The sequence below is a fragment of the Lynx canadensis genome, chromosome D3, assembly GCF_007474595.2.
Source record: "Lynx canadensis isolate LIC74 chromosome D3, mLynCan4.pri.v2, whole genome shotgun sequence".
Classification (NCBI taxonomy): Eukaryota; Metazoa; Chordata; class Mammalia; order Carnivora; family Felidae; genus Lynx; species Lynx canadensis.
The window spans coordinates 18,879,212-18,894,555 of record NC_044314.2 but is presented as its reverse complement, the minus strand read 5'-3'; the positions used below and the strand labels follow the sequence as shown (position 1 = coordinate 18,894,555).

Here is a 15,344-nt window from a genome sequence, read left to right as displayed (position 1 = left end):
AAATGAAAGCAGAGATATTAATAAACATCTTCATATTTCCTGGCGAATGCCTACACATTGGCAATTCCAAAAAATAAATATAACTCCATTTTAAAAGACAGAATTTATGGTGTATAATGAGATGATAATAATAGTAAAAATAGTTTTAACTATTATCTTTTGTATGCGTGATATGTTAGTCACTGTGCCAGTTTCTTTGTGTACGTTTCATTTAACTCACACAGTAATTTGGTGAGGTGTGGTTATTACTGTTGGTCACATTATACAGAGAAATGAGATTCAGAGAGGTTAAATAACATCCCCAAGTCACACAGTTAGCAAGTGGCCGAGCTGGAATTTGGTCCTAAGTAGTCTGACTTGAAGGCTGACTTGAACGTATGCACCATGCATACTGCCTCCCAGTAGATGTAATTGTGTATTTAAAAATAATTGTATTTCTCTAATTTTTTACTATCTTTTCACTATTGATTTACATAAATATATAATTTTGATGCATACTTAATTGTAAAGTGCTAATTTATTGAATATCATTCACTATAGAACAAAATACAGCCATTCTCTTGAATTCCTGTATTTCCAATTTTCCTTCAGAGAACTATGCATTGCTCAATTCTCTTTTAATTTCCCTTTTAGTTTTTATCTTTGATTATTCAGCTTTGGAGTTTTTTAGTTTTAACCATCCCCTCTTTTACCTTCTCTTACTTATAATACATTGTTTGCTATAATTTTTAACTGCAATTTTATAAGTTTAATGGATACACACTGTTAAATTGTTTGAAAAAAGAGGTAGTTAAGAAGGTAAAAGGTCACCTGTTATCCCTCTAACTATAAGAGAACCATAATTAACATTTGGATGTCTTTTCCCGTAGGCTTTTAAAATCCACTTACTGTATACTCGTGATTATATTGTAGGTACAGTTATCTGAGCCCACGGCATCTTCATTTAATATCCTAACAAATACTTTTCCAAGTTATACTTGCTCATGAAAGTAATTTTTAGTGCTTGTAGAACATTACCTTATGTGAGCATACCTTATTTACTTAGCAGTTCTCCTACTTTGGATATGTAGTTTGTTCCTAATTTAAACTCTTGCATTATACAATACGATATTGACTATCTTTTAAAATTTGTTAAAATTTATGATTACTCCCTTGGCTAGATATTATGAATTTTTTTAAGATTAGAACCTCAGAATTTTTGTGTAGTAGGTATTAACGTTTTTAAGGCTACTGAGGTGTAGTAGCAAATTCTTTTCTATCCTCAGTGCCTATTTCCTTGTCACTTGCCAGCACAAGATGTTTTTATCTTGCCTTAGTTTCCACATCTGTGAAGTGGAAATAATAATTATACCTACCTCAGAGGGTTGTGAGACTATAATGAATTACAGCATTTAGAATTTAGCGTTGTGTTTAGAATAATACCCAGCACAAAGTTAGAACCCAGTAAAGGTTGGCTGTTTGCTATCACAATTTCTTAAATGTTTAGGCTAAATTGGTAGGTGTTTGAATTGGCATTTCTTTATCTACTAGAGGTATTAAAATTTTTCTATGAAGATTTTCACGATTTTTTTGAGACATGTTTCATCCTTTGCTTATTTGTTTTTCTTGGGGATTTTCAGGCTTGTATGAATGCTTAACTTAATTGCAATTTTAGGCTTATGTGCTTTCTATTGTTATTGAAATTCCCTCCTGTTCGAACGCAATCTTTCCTTTTTCTGTGTAGCTTTTTTCATATTTCGGAAGTTTGGAATCTTCCCCCACCCAGAAATTTGATGAAATTTGATTAAAAACCAGTGGCTGGATTAAGAGCAAACGTCAGATACTTTAGCGGAAATTTATTTATGTTTGCGGGGTGAGGAGAGGATAAAAATCATCTGTTCTTAACTAATAACTTTTCTCAATGTCATTTATTAATTTTTTTCTCTGATAGGCAGTATCTTCTTAGTCTTACATTAAATTCTTCATATTTTTTTGCTGTTTAATTAATGAAGCAGATGAAGAAAGGTGGAATTCTGATTAGCTCACTCTTTCTTTATTATCTTTTGTATATAGTGAATGAATGAAGATGTTAAAACTTGTTTTCTATAAGTCTTATTTTCATATAGAACATTACCAATTAGATGGTCAGTCAGTGTTTTGGTTGGACTACATGGTCTTATTTTCTCAAACAGCTATCAAAGAAAAACCTTCTAGCTTTTTTTTCCCCCTTAAAAAAAAAGGAAGGCTGAGCTATGGATTTCTGAAAAAAAAAAAAAAATTCTTTAAGCTAGTTTCATGAACATGTGGAAATGAAATTAACATTCCTGGGCACTTTTCCACTTCAGGTGGAATATTTAAAAGTGATAAATGATGCATCTTAACTGCACATTTATGCTCCATAGAAAGAGTTCTGGGAAGTACAAGAAATAATGATTAAGAGAATAGTGAGATTGATTTATGACTGAAAGAAGCTGGTCATTTATAGCTCGTCTAATGATGGGCACATTTAAAAGGAGAGACAATAGTTAGTGATCATATATTTAGAGAAGATTCAAAGAAAAAAATTGTTTGGGGGCAGTTAAGAGATTGCCCCTGAAATGATATGAAGAAAAAGAATTTAATTTAGAAAGCAAATGAGCAAAAGTAGGAAAAATGTATGTATGTCATTTATACTGGGAGCTATTGGAAAACAGAATCATCTCCTCAGAGAGCTGGTGGAAGGGATAAACTAGCTGTCTCTAATTTCTGTAATTCATGGCAGATGTTTAGGAACAGGTTACATAAGAGGTTTCTGGGAATGGTTTAAAATGAAGTCTTGTAAAACGCATAAGGTCGGGCTGGATGACCTAGGTGGCATATTCTGACTCTGTCCGATTCTGTGATTGTGGCTCAGCACTAATGTACCGTGAGGATTATTTACTGGCAAACTCAATGAGACTCTGTTTGGTTGAGGATCAGAATTATTTGGAAAGAAAAATGGGCTCTGGAGTGTATATGTTTTGATCAGGTATCTCCCTCCCTCTGCTTGCCGCAGTTATCTTAATATTTTCATCAAATAAAAATATGGTTTTTTATTAAATATCCTGTTGTTTATTGTTGTTAGCCTTTGTTTTCAATTAGTTTTTGATGTCATTGGTGCGTCTTTTAGGGCAGAATTAATAGTGTTTGGAACATGAGTTTGAATAATTTTTACCTATAAAGTACTGGCCTAGTTGATAGGATGCTCACCCCATGCTGTACAAACACTTAAACATTTGAAATGGTGTTTGTGAGTTGAACACTCTTTAAGTCACTTGGAAGTGGTTGCTAAAGTGTAAACTGTGAGGCAGTTAATTGGGGTAAGGGAATAAAATATTAAAGCTCTTGTCTATGCCCCCTTTTTAACCCTAAGAAGTTGAGCTTATGAACAATTACCAGGTGGAAGGACACCGGTGTCTCACGTGTTTCACACACCCAGTGGGCACATCTCACCTGGGGGAAGAGCAGAGCCGCTACCAAAAGGGACAAGGATGCTTATTGTCTGGGTCCTCACCTGGCCACCACAGAGCCACATAGGATGGGCAGAGCAAAGGGTGGAACATATTCTCAGTGAAACTTAAATATCTTTTCATCGGCTACATTTCGGTTTAAGGCAGTGATCATTTGGTCATTCTGGCAGGAGGGCAGCCCCCCCCCCATTATAATTACAGCAAATATGTATTTACATCCATAATCATTAACAGTGAAATCTTTGTAAAGGTATGTATTGTCCTTTGAGGTATTGCCTGACATTAGCAAGACATTTAAGAAGGTGTTTCCTTTCCTCTCCAATTTGTTCAAACTTGGAGTCATTCTTTTAAAACATATTTTTGGTGCGTGTTTTACAATGTACATGGTATGTATATTAGTACAGAAGTACGTATATAATTTGTAAATATACATGCAACGGGCATACATTACAAAGTTTTTTTAATGAATGGGTGTGTGATCAAAAAAGGAGCCTAAATGCATGAGGTTCACATTTTTTTAGTTGTATTATTTTAATTACATAATTTAAATGTCTTCTACATTATCCCCTTAAAATGTCCTTGATGTTAAGTCACGTTCAGGTGACTTTTCCAGGTTGAAATGGAGCAAAGTGAAATAGAATGGAATTAATCAAATTATGGAATCAGTCATTGTAGGTGTTGTAGATGCTTTGTAACCAAGATCTCTGGAATTTAATAATTTAATAATAAAGGAATTGTGCTAATTCAATTCATTTGTGGGGAAGCTGGGTCTAAATCAGAGGTAGGAGTTATTATATATTCTTTAAGAAGTGCTTCTTTAATAATAATTTTGAGGACAGATAAGAAGAAACCAAGTTAATTGTGTTTTAGCAAATCTTTTAAGTGCTTTCATTTAACAGATAGCTGAGAATTATTTATCATTACTCTGCTCATTGTTTGAATTAAAATTAATACCAAAGTGGTGCTTGAGAATGGTCTTTTTTCCTTTTACATTTAAATAGGTTAGACATTTGCTTTGTTTATACCATTAATTTGTTTTCACACAGCCTGTGAAGGTAACCATCAACTCACAATTAATTAGCGGAATCAAAATTAATGAGGTTTTACTGTATTGGGCCATTTCCACTCTAGGCCAGTTTTTTTCACACGAGTTGGACTAGCATTTTTTTGAAAGAAGAAAAATTAGATTTATTTTAATCCATATTTAAAAAGCAGAGAACCATCTTTTCTTGTGAGTTAAGTACCTCTAATAACTATGCTTTCTTGGGCTTAGCAATATTGATTTTTTTGTTTTGTTTTGTTTTCAGTCTTGATTATTTTGGCTATTTCCAGACTGTTGCTTATTACAGTAAAGCTAGAGTTAACTCTTCACAGGCTTATTTTCATTTACAGGGATGGGGATAGCATTTTGTTTGTTTGTTTGTTTGGGCCAAACATGGTTTTTTTGTGGGTGGGGTATGTCCTTTGCCTACTTTCTTCATCTAGTGCACTGTTTGAAAGAGGAACAAAACTATTCTTTAAAGCATATTTATGTGAGTATATGTCTTAGAAGAGAGTGCATCAAACAGAAATGAAAAGCTAGGATTTTTTGAATTACGGTTATACTTTCCCTCCAGAAAATAACATAGTCTGCTTTTTAGACACAGATCCTTTGCTCTTACTTAGTATTTGCTTTGTCCATTGTTTTTACGAACAGGACTGATAGCATAATGTAGAACTTTTAGGTCTTTTCTTGAGGATGGATTACCTTTTCTTGAATTGTTGAAGTTGCCTGCATGTAAATGGAGAGGGTGAAAGTTCTAACAGTGAAACTTCTCGTGGGAGTGGGTGCTGAAGGTCAGGTTCCTCGTAGGAACGGGGAAGCCTTTTCTGTTTGCAGGATGTCTGCCGTCTTCTCTCTGCTGGCTTATAAACTACAGTAAAAGACATTTGGCAGAGAGAATGTGTAGGTCAGTGTTGTCAGGACTTCTGTGACCCCTCAGATATTGAGATCTACCAAGAATAGATCATAACCCGAGGAACACCAAACATAGTAAAGAACACTGATAAAGATTCACCTGTTTTTGAACAGACTTCACCCCCAATTCATGCCTCATTTTCCTTACTCTTTGAAATGGAATGACAAGAGTGTGTATGGACACCAATGAGATGACTGTGGACTTGGGGTCCAGCAAATAGGCTGGTGAGGTATACGGCACCGGTTAAGCGATCCCTCATTTTAAAGGTGAGGAGCTCGTGAGTCAAAGTAGCAGAGTCACAAGTAGTGACGGGTGTTATGAACACTGTGGCAGATCAGTGCCTGATTAAAGGACGCGGACAGATGAAAAGAACTGTATGGGAGGCATTCTTTTCAGTTAATCACACATAGAAGAAAAGATCACCGCAGACATTTATTTCCTATGATGAGAGAAATAAAATGACCACTTTTTGGCAGATTGATGTTGCAAAATAGTAGTGACCATTAATGTCGCATCCATCTCTTTTTGTAAGTTGAATGATGGATATATTTGATAAAAACAAAGTCGTTGCTAATGGTGATCTGTAGAAATGCAAAGCATCCGTTGTATTAAACTATTATCTTTGGTTAGCACTGGATGCCTGGTGGAACTCATAAATATTTTATGTGGTCTGAAATAACTGAAAATAAACGCTTGGCGGTATGTATTTTTACCCAGTTTTAGTCTAACGTCGCCATATTTGAAGGATTTTTTTTTTTTTTGTAGTTTGCTACTTTATTTTGATTCATTGCTTAATTATACAGCTAATTTATGTGTGCCATAATCAACTGCCCTTCAATCCTTAATGTCCTTTTAAGAAAGAAATCATGTTTTATGTTTCAGTTGAATGCTTCTCAGGGAACACAAAATAAGTAAGTTTAACAAATGCTTGTTTAGGAAAATTCTATATGATGTTTTAATAAAGGTTTATAACACACTCTTTCTGAACTTCATTTTTTAACTTTTAAATTAGTAAACACCTGCTATGCTGAGTATAGTGTTTAAATTATTGTACAACAAAAAGTACAAATAAAGCTAACAATAAAAGATTAACATACCTGAATTTAAGAACAAAGTAGTTAAATCTTACTATCTTTGTTTTGTTAATGCTCTGCTTCATTCAAAAATTGATTTTAAGTTGTTTACAAACATAAACATTATTCAGTAGGATAAAAATAAAGGTAAATGATGATGAGAAACTGAGAGCAGCACGTTGAGATGGCTGAGTCTACATGCAGAAGTACGTGCCCATCATCCCCCACTGTGATGGGTAGAAAACTCAGGCCTAAGTTTCTTAGCTGCCAAAACATGAAAGGAACCAGTTACAGCAGCTTTTCCCAAAGTATGTTGTTCCTCCTAAATTCAGTCTTAAAAGATTGCCGCGGTCAAATGACCTTTGAGGTGAGTGACACTGTATTCCCCTTGTGGAGATAATTCTGGTCACATCAGCATGTTAAAGGTTCTTAGAAGTTCTGTGGATAAAGTCAACAACCCTAACTTGTGTTTTCCGCACACATTTGGCCACCCAACGTCAGCATTTCCCATTCAGTGAGATACACCACTCAGTGCGGTATTGTTATTTAGTTCAGACTGTCTGTTTGTTTAGGCGAAGCCCAACCCAATTAGGATTGACAAGTTTCTCCTTTGGATCCCATTGATGGTATGTATACGTGTAGTACAGTGGGCCTCTCATCCTCAGTATTAGCCACAATATATACAACGATGTGTGGCTGTTTTCAGATGGTTTCACCTCAGTGTGAACTGAAAGCATAATCCAATAAATCACTAAAAGGTTAGGTTTTAAATAGCTCATATATTGTCTTAAAAATAGAAATGCCTTAATTTTAAATCATCTAGGTTGTGGATTCCGTTCCGTGTTGCTGGTGAAAGTCTTTACCGTCTTTCTTTTGACTCTTTATATTCCATCCTGTCCTAAAAGGAATTGAAGGGCAAACACTAGAGACGAGCAGAAAATATACAGCAGAGTGTTTAATTGGCCATTGTGTGTTAGTTGGGGTGGTGCACCTGCTGATATTACAGACAGAAGCTGCGAAGCCCATGTACAGGAAATACAAAATATCTGTGGCTCTTGAAAGGAATGATTGTGGCAGAGGGACCGGGAGGGTATTGTTTTCGAGCAAAGGAGCAGGGAAGAACATGGGTCTAAAATGACAGAGTCACACGCAGAAAGAAGCACTGCAGAGAGCCTGCTCCAGCAGCTAACAAAGGAAAGTTCACAGTGTGGAAAGAGAACGCATAATAACAGATCAATTTTTTTTCCAGCTTTCCCCGCGCCTGCACAGCAATCATTTTAGTTAAGGTCATCTTCACATTTGGACAGGAGATTTTCCAAGGCATCTCTTCCCATCTTTAATCTAGGATTCATTTAGCATTTTTTCTTTTTTTTAAAAGTGTGGTCACGATTGATCTGGGTGTCTTGTGTATAATGTGAAGGAACACGCTTTTCAACACAACCTAATATTGTGGTTGGTTTTCAGCAGTGGTGAGTGGGTAATTACTTTTGGTTTAAGTTTTGGAGGACAAGATCATTTTATCCTGAATTTAATCTAAGTGTGATGAAGGTATATTCTTTTTTAGGCAAGAGTGCAGCACTGTATCTGCTCCGTAGCCAGTGACCACTCAGTAGGACTCCTAAGTCTGCGAGAGAAAAAATGCATTATGCTGGCATCTCGTCATCTGTTCCCCGTTCAAGTAATCAAGTGGAGGCCTTCTGATGATTACCTAGTAGTGGGATGTTCAGATGGCTCGGTGTACGTCTGGCAAATGGACACTGGTAAGCACAAATGTGAAGAGAGAGACTGGAAAATCCAATGGGTGTCTTTGATTTCCTGGAAATTAAAAAATCTTCTATATGAGGGAAAAAGCCCTGAAATGTTAAAAAAAAAAAAAAAAAAAAAAAAAAGTTGCTCCGTTTACTTCCGGTCACTGCTTTTTCTAAGTGTTCTCATGATTATCAACAACAAGGAACTGTTTAAATGCCCTCTTGCTTGTTGTGCTGTGCCAAATGCTTGCAGAGGAGTTCACGGATCTCTGAAGGAATGTAATTGAAGATGATGTACAGATTAGGACAGACATACAGACAAGTAAATAAGTGATTTCTGTACAGTTCATGAGGTAAATTGTGACCAAGATTAAGGGACCATTTTTGTATCGAGTTCGGAAACCGTGGAAAAAGATAAAATTCTTTTATTGAAACGGCAGTATGAAACTGTATGAAAGCAGTATGAAACTGCTTTTCTTATTGAAAAGCAGTATGAAACTGTTCATTATGGGAGGTGATTGAAACGAACGTTTCAAGATCTCTCACTTAAGATTTCAAGTTTCAGAAAATTTATGTATGGGGCATAATATAGAACAAGTAATGTGTAGCTTACAAGTACACACAATTATATATGATGTTTATACACAGAATCTTACGGTTTTCCTTGGGAAATTTTCAAGTGTGTAACCAAATGCTTACTGCTGTAGGCCTTAAAAAACACATTTGATTCTACTTTTGCTACTTTAAATCATGAGCTATCAGTAATTAAAGGCTTTCTTTATATACCTAGTTGTGTACCATATAATACTTCAACCAATCGGTTTTGTTTTCTTCACCTTTCTTTGTTTTAAATAGTCCTTTTCCAAAGTAGGCTGTATCCAATATTTGTGCTCCTACTGGGGCTGTAGGGAGTTCTGTTGAGTCTTTCTGTAACAAGTACCAAGTACTCAGCAGTCTTTTATTTACAGTCCTTGTCTTTACGTGTAGCGCCCAGGCTATCTTGCAAAGAGGGAGCATTCTTGAAGAGTGTCAGACTTCTTTGCTTTTGCATTTGCCTTTCTCTTTCTTCTCTGATTGTAAAAGAGGGTCATACTTTCTGTCAAAAATCAAAAGCTCCAACGTAGTGGAAAAGAAGAGACATGAGCTCAGATCTCATTGCTGAGTGGTCAGTGTTGACATTTTGGCACATTTCTTCTTGGCTTTGTTTCCGTGCATTTTTGGAGACAGAATTGCTGGCATACTACGTATGTAACTTTGTATCTTTGTATTCCTTTTTGTTACATCCTATCTGCTGAGGAGCACTGTTTCATGCTTTCTGGTTTTGTCTGCCCCAGAAACGAAGTTTGCCAGGTTTGTGTTGGGCTTGGAGTCAGACTGCTTGGTTCGAATTTAGGATTGACCATTTGCTAATAATGTGATCTGCTGCACTTTACTGGACTTTTGTCTCAGTAAAACGAAGATCATAATAGTTCCTCTTTTATAGTATTTCTGGGAGAATAAAATGAGGTAACATTTACCTAGCGTATAGTAGACATAATGTAAATGTGTGTATATGAATGTTTGTGTACTTGAGGTTTGTGTGTGCGTGCATGCACGTGTTTATATTTACTATTAATGTTATTTAACAAACAAGCTGCTTTCCTTGTTACTTTGTTGAACTTGGGAATGTGATCTTACCTCCATTCAGAAATACTTTGAGAATTAATATTAAAGAGACTAAGTTCTTGTAGCATTGACGTCCAGAAAACACTATTTTAAAATACTATAAATATTAAATTAACAATTGATATAGCACAAATGCAAGAGTGTGGTAAACTCATATAGGACTTTTAAAAATTATTATAAAGGAAGAGAATTTCATTTTCTGAATTTTTCAGATACTTAAATAATTGATACCTGAATACGTCAGATATTTTAAATACATTTGTAACGAGTATGAAATTCTTCAGATTCTTTAATTTCATGCTCGTTACAAATAAGATGTTACTGAAAGGCATAGTAACTTTTCCGGTAATTTTCCCAGAAAGAGATGACAGGTAGCCCGTAACTATAGGTATACTGGAGGAAGGTTTTTTTTTACAACCAGTTTAGTATAATTAAGCCCACGTTAGATTAAACACAATATATAATGTGGAAACTTCATAATTATCTTACCTTCAAGAGGATTTAGGGAAACAGTCAGTCAATGTGGCATTCTTAAAAGATAAAGAGGCAGAATTTATTTTGGATTTAACCATAATAGGAGGTATACATTTCTTTTTCCTCCTTGCTGCTCAGGCTTTAGCTAGTGATATAAAGGTCCCTAGGGAGTCAGTATGGCACATCCTGAAGGTATTGACATTATTTATTTATTAAATTTATTTATTTATTAAATAAATAAAAAATGAAGCCAAATAAATCAGATTCGGCCAAGGTTTGATGGATGAGATGTATTTAAACTCCGATGAGATAGTTTATCCCCTCTTCTTAGCATTTTGGGGATGTATTTTTAGCAGTGAAGCTATATTACACTAAAACTCCTCGTACGTAGTGTGCAATTTTGTGTCGGCTGTTTTGAATTTTACTGATCTTTCTAGCTTTAAACCTTTTAAAAATGTCTTGATACTTCTATGCAGCATTTGCTTTGAGTTGTTTTTCCCTCCAAATGGGTACTTTTTATTTCTAGTATTTTATTTCCTAATGAAATGAAGTTGAAGCTAGTAAATTAAAATTTCACTAGAACGACAGACGTCCGGAGTCTTTTGTTCTTTACTGGTGTCGTCTTCATTATGTGCAATAACAGGTCATGGTGATGTGAAGGCTGGCGAAATCATTTTACTTCCACGTCTCTGGATAGCTAGAAAATTAGCCAAATGACTGGCAACAAGATTTGGCCAGCTGGACCTCTTGGCTTCTACTTAGGAACTTAGGAAAGGTGGCCCACTGACCTAGATGGCGGATGCTTCTGCCTGGAGCTGTTTGTGTGCGTCAGGGACCAACTCTGTCGTTCTTCACATGTGGTGTTCCCAGGGGGTGTGTCATGTCAACCCCACAGGCCCTTGACAAGGTCAGAGTCCTGTCTGGGAGGCAGCGGTGGCTGTAAGTAATGACTGATTTTACAAGATCTTCTTCTCTGACAGTTACCAGTTACCACTTGATCATCTTTGTTACATAACAAAAGTGATTCTCACGTCATATACCTCTTTCCGCGGGGAGAGTTATTGGTGTTCTCCTTCAGATGCAAATGCCAGCAGTGCTTTTCAAATGTTAGAAGTTAGCGTAGGAGTCATGTCAGTTTACTTTGTTCTGTTATCTTTTTTTCTTTGTATTTATTTTCTCTATGAGTTTTCTGAAATATTCCTGTTTTTTGCATTTACTTTATCAAATATGCATTAAAATCACTTAAAAAAAACTTAATTATCTAATAAAAGATAGCAGAGAATTAGGAACTGATGTATATTCGTGTCTATTGAAAAACATATGTAGGGGCGCCTGGGTGGCGCAGTCGGTTAAGCGTCCGACTTCAGCCAGGTCACGATCTCGCGGTCCGTGAGTTCGAGCCCCGCATCAGGCTCTGGGCTGATGGCTCAGAGCCTGGAGCCTGTTTCCGATTCTGTGTCTCCCTCTCTCTGTGCCCCTACCCCGTTCATGCTCTGTCTCTCTCTGTCCCAAAAATAAATAAAAAACATGGAAAAACATATGTAAAGCTTGGATAACCAAAAACATAGGTGTCAAAGAATCGGATTTTTCACACAAGTAAAGCCTTAGTGTATGTGCTGTTCTTGCTTCAGACTAGTTTTTAAATTACTAAATTTATTTATTTACTTAAAATTGTCAATTTTATTATGAGATGGCATAAATTTTCTTGAATTCATTGGTAATGTGTACTTCTGTTATGTAAACTTCCTGTGCAAAACATTTGCCTGTTGGTGAGTTTATGGTATCTCTAATGGATTTATAATAAATTTATGCAGTTTAGTCTGTAATTTTAATAAATATTTTCCTTTTAATATTTTTATTTCTTTAAATTGATAGTTTTGTCTTGTTACCAAAATTACCAAAGAGAATCAGGAGGTGGTGCTTCAGCCCAATCTTTTGTTATTAGTAGAAAAGTTTGGTAGCAAGTATTTTTTTTTCACATTTTGACTATTTGCCTGCAGTATTTAATACAGTAGAGATTAGATTTTACATTTCACAACATGTGGCATAGCACCATCAACTTTTCTATATCTCCTACAGTTTTGTTTTTCATTCTGTTACAAAAGATACAACTGGACAGGCAAAAAGACTCAAAGAATGAAATGGTTAAGAAAAAAATGGTATCTTTCTAAAATCTTGGTAAAGCTAAGTATAATGAAAGTTTCTTTTCTTCCTTTGGATGATGTACTCTGGAATTTTGAAGAAAGAGGTTGTTATAGTGGAAATATGGCTGTTTTTGCTACCATTCCCCCACCCCCCCATGAGCCCTCTGGACAATTGTCCTTGATTGCTAAGTCCTTCCCATTAGGTACCCCTCAGCTCCCTTTTTTGTTTCCATTGTATTATTCTAACTTAGGGCCGTATTTTGTTACACAAATGCTAGCTTTATTGGTTTCCCTGTCTTCTTTTCCTACTTTCTAATCCATCCCGTACTCTGCTGGCCGATAAATCTTAGGAAATAAAACAACAACAACAACAACAACAACACTTGGCTCATGCACTGTCTTAATGAAAAAATACAAAACATATAATTTATTTCCTGTAGCCTTTAAATCAAGGTTCTTCACAATGTGGCACACTCCTACCTTTGTGTTTATCTCCTTTATTTTACAGAGACCAGTTGCTTTATATTTTAAAATAGTTCTAGAGCCTCCTGGGTGGCTCAGTTGGTTAAGTGTCCACCTCTTGGCTTCGGCTCAGGTCATGATCTCACAGTTTGGTTTGTGGGTTCAAGGCCTGCACTGGGCTCTGTGCTGGCAGCATGGAGCCTGCTTGGGATTCTGTCTCTCTCCCTCTCTGTCTGCCCCTTTCCTGCTTGCTCTCTCTCTCTCTCTCTCTCTCAAAATAAGTAAATAAACATTAAAAGAAAAAGAAGAATATTCTGTTCAAGTATAATTGGGTCACTGTCTACCACTCTATCTTTTATATCATATATATTGTTGCTTATGGTTTTCACTCATTTGGAATATTATTTCTATTTGCTTATTTCTTTAAATAGTCTCTTTTAAGGAAATCTGAATAATAAAAACAAAGTCTTGAATATTTACCCGTGTGGTTACCATTCTGCTGTGCTTTGCTGCTTTGTGTAGCTCCAGGTTTCTATCTGGAATCATGTTCCTTTTGCCTAATATTTATTCCTTGTAGTGCAGGTCTATGGGTGATGAATTCTTCCAGCTTCTGTGTGTCTGAAAAACTCTTTGTTTCATCTTCGTTTTTAAGATATTTTTTCTGGTTGTAGAATTCTAGGTTGACAGCTCTTTTTTGTTTTTTTGTTTTTCCTGTTAATACTCCACTGCCTTCTTGCTTGCATTATTTCCAATGAGAAATCTGCTGTCACCTTTAACTTTGTTCCTCTGTAAGTGCTATGTCAGTTTTTTTCCAACTGCTTTAAAATTTTTCTCTTTATTATTGATTTTGAGCAGTTGGGTTATAGTTTTCTTCATATTTCTTGCGCTGAGGGTTTGTCATACTTCTTGGATATGTGGGTGTGTGGTTTTCAGTGGATTTGGAAACTTTTTTGGCCATTATTTATTCAAATATGTTTTCAATCCTTCCCTCTTTCCTCTCTTTAGAAACTCCAGCTATATGTTTACTAGCCTACTTGAAATTGCCCACAGCTTGCACATTGTCTTTTCATTTTTAAAATTATTTTTACTCTGTGTTTTATTTTAATATAGTTTCTATTCTAGGTCTCCAGGTTTATTGGTCTTTTTTCTGCAATGTCTACTCTGCCATTATTCCCATCTAGTATAGTTTTCATCTCTACAAGTTTAATTTTGGTCTTTTGTTGTCTAACGTGTCTCTTTGTTCAAACTTTTTGAACACCTAGAATACAAATTGCAATAAGTTTTACTGTCTTTGCTATTTTGAAAATTTGTGTCAGTTCTGAATTGGTTTTAATTGATTTAGATTTTGTGCTCACTATTAAATTTTCTTGCCTTTTTTCAAGAATAGCCTGAAGGTGGTTCAAGGGTGGAAGCAGGGAGATTAGCTTGTATGCTATTGCCTGTAAACAATAAAAGATGATGGATTGTTACACCAGAGCGATAGCAGTGGAGTTGGTGAGAAGTGGTTGAACTCTGGGTATATTTTGAAGGGAGAGCTAACAGGATTTGCTGATAGTTGGATGAGGGGCTTAAAAGAATGGGTTGAGTTAAAGGTTATTCCAAGGTTTTGATCATGAGCAACTCAAAAGGATGGAATTCATTTTTAGACATTGAGAAGACAATGGGAAGAGTAGATTTTGGAAAGACCAAGAATTACTTTTATATTAAGTTGAATATTAGACATTCAAGTAGAGATGCTGATTAGTAAATTGTATAAATGAGTCAAGACTTCAAGTTAGGGATATCAGAGTGGTTGATGTAAATTTGAGAGTTCTTAGCATATGGATGATATTCAGTCATAACACTGGATGTATCACCAAGAGGATTCAGGTAGATAATGATTGGGTCCCTCCAGGGTTTAGATATATTTCTGTGATGTGGAAGAAACCAGCAAAGGAGACTAAAATGGACTTGTCAGGAGGAAGAAGAAAATGAAGAGTGTTGTTGCCTAGAAACCAAATGAAAAAATGTGTTTCAAGGAGTAGAGAGGAAGAACAAGACCTGCTGATAGTAAATGATAGTCAGATGAGGACTGAGAACTGAATATTGGCTGTAGCAACATGGAGAATAGGTTGTGTGCATGTTTTGGGTGAAATGTGATTTGAGTAAGTTCAAAGGAAAATGGGAGGAGGAAACTTTGGAAGTAGCAAAGATAGCTCTTTGGAGGATGATTATAAAAAAATGGGATACCAGCTGGAGAAGGGTATTGGGTCAAGTGTGTGTGTGTGTGTGTGTGTGTGTGTGTGTGTGTGTGTTTAAACAGGTGAAATAATTGCATGCTTATATGCTGGTGGGAATGATCTAGTAGGTGGGG

At 35.8% G+C, this 15,344-nt stretch overlaps 1 protein-coding gene across 3 annotated transcripts in view; it reads left to right on the top strand.

The window, feature by feature from the left end:
- Nucleotides 1-15,344, top strand: part of WDR7 (WD repeat domain 7) — a 361,817-nt gene that overhangs the window by 61,195 nt on the left and 285,278 nt on the right. For all 3 annotated transcript variants that reach the window (XM_030292358.2, XM_030292360.2, XM_030292357.2), the window contains one exon: nt 8,063-8,258. In XM_030292358.2, coding sequence (XP_030148218.1) covers nt 8,063-8,258 — 196 coding nt within the window. The remainder of the gene's footprint in view (nt 1-8,062; nt 8,259-15,344) is intronic.